The sequence below is a fragment of the Pieris brassicae genome, chromosome 9 (genome assembly GCF_905147105.1).
Source record: "Pieris brassicae chromosome 9, ilPieBrab1.1, whole genome shotgun sequence".
Taxonomy (NCBI): Eukaryota; Metazoa; Arthropoda; class Insecta; order Lepidoptera; family Pieridae; genus Pieris; species Pieris brassicae.
The window spans coordinates 4,307,274-4,308,554 of NC_059673.1; the positions used below are offsets into that span (position 1 = coordinate 4,307,274).

General features: G+C 36.1%; 1 protein-coding gene across 1 annotated transcript; it reads right to left on the reverse strand.

Moving 5' to 3' along the window:
- Nucleotides 1-833, reverse strand: LOC123714519 (protein lethal(2)essential for life-like). The gene has a single exon (XM_045668792.1). It carries the CDS (start codon nt 729-731, stop codon nt 153-155), a length of 579 nt encoding a protein of 192 aa, XP_045524748.1. The 5' UTR covers nt 732-833; the 3' UTR covers nt 1-152.
- Between the last annotated feature and the right edge of the window lie 448 nt (nt 834-1,281).

The window sequence follows — 1,281 nt, forward strand, 5'->3', positions numbered from 1 at the left end:
TTCATGTTAATATTTTCTTTATTAACACATTATCTGTTATAATTAGATGAATAAATACAAAAAGTAAATTTTTAACATAAAGTATTAGACACTATAATTACACATCACGAAACAATTCAGTCTTAAATGGAAAGCTCTAAAATTAAATCTAATTAATTTTTTTCTTCAATCTTGGATGGTTCTTCATTAGGTGATCCAATTTGCTTTTTGATGGGTCCCGTTTGTGTGATTGGTACGATCCTTTCCCCAGTTGACGGCATAGCCAAGACCTTAGGAGCTGTGATAGTTAATACACCGTCAGATGATAATTTAGACTGCACAGTGTCTGGTAAACAGCCTTCAGGTAATGGATATCTACGAATGAACTGCCGGGAAACGTAACCATGTTCGTCCTGCTTCTCTTCGTGCTTGCCTTCAATAGTGACATGCTTGTTGGCGACCTTCACTGAAATTTCATCAGGGGCAAAGTGTTGGACGTCTACATTGACCTGGAACTTCTCTGAATCTGAAGATATCTTGGTACCTTCCATCGCCATTTGATTCATAACAGACGAGAGTTGCTCCATCTGTCTGTACATATCTTCCCATTGCCGGAATGGAGAAGTCCACGGCTGATAGAAATCACGTGGAACGAGTTTTTGGTGGTAGTTCGGGAAAATGCTTGGAGAAAATAATTCCCGTTCCATAAGTCTTACAGGTCTCTCGTCAAAAAAGCGTGGAATCAAAGACATTGTTGTAGTTTGCTTCACGTATGGAAAACTCAATACTTTCGTCTACACTCGCGACTCGAGTTCACTTTGAAGTTATGTTTTGTTTACGATTGCCGGACCGACGTCGGCTCGGGGTTTATATACCGAAAGGCGCCACCTATTAGCAATTACTCGAATGTCTGAGAACGTTCCTGAATAAGCTAGGCGTATAAACAAGTTATTGAGAACAGTGACCTCTCGTATCAAGTAGTATAACTTTACACGTTGTATAAATTTAAACTTAACCTTATTAAAATATGTTGCTAATATATATCTATATTATTTTAGGGTAATATTAGGGTTTTCGTTTTGGGTGAATTAATACATATTTAAAAATGTAGTAATTACATCATTTTATCATCTAGTAGCGTAATTGAATGGATTATTTTATGACAATATTTACGATTTTTTTAAAAATTAATTAGGCAGGTATACATTTCATACAATTGGCTAGGAAAGTGTTTTTACTGAAAATAATCAAAGAGACTTCCTGTACACACGCCGCAAAGTTTGCAATTTGCATTGATGATGT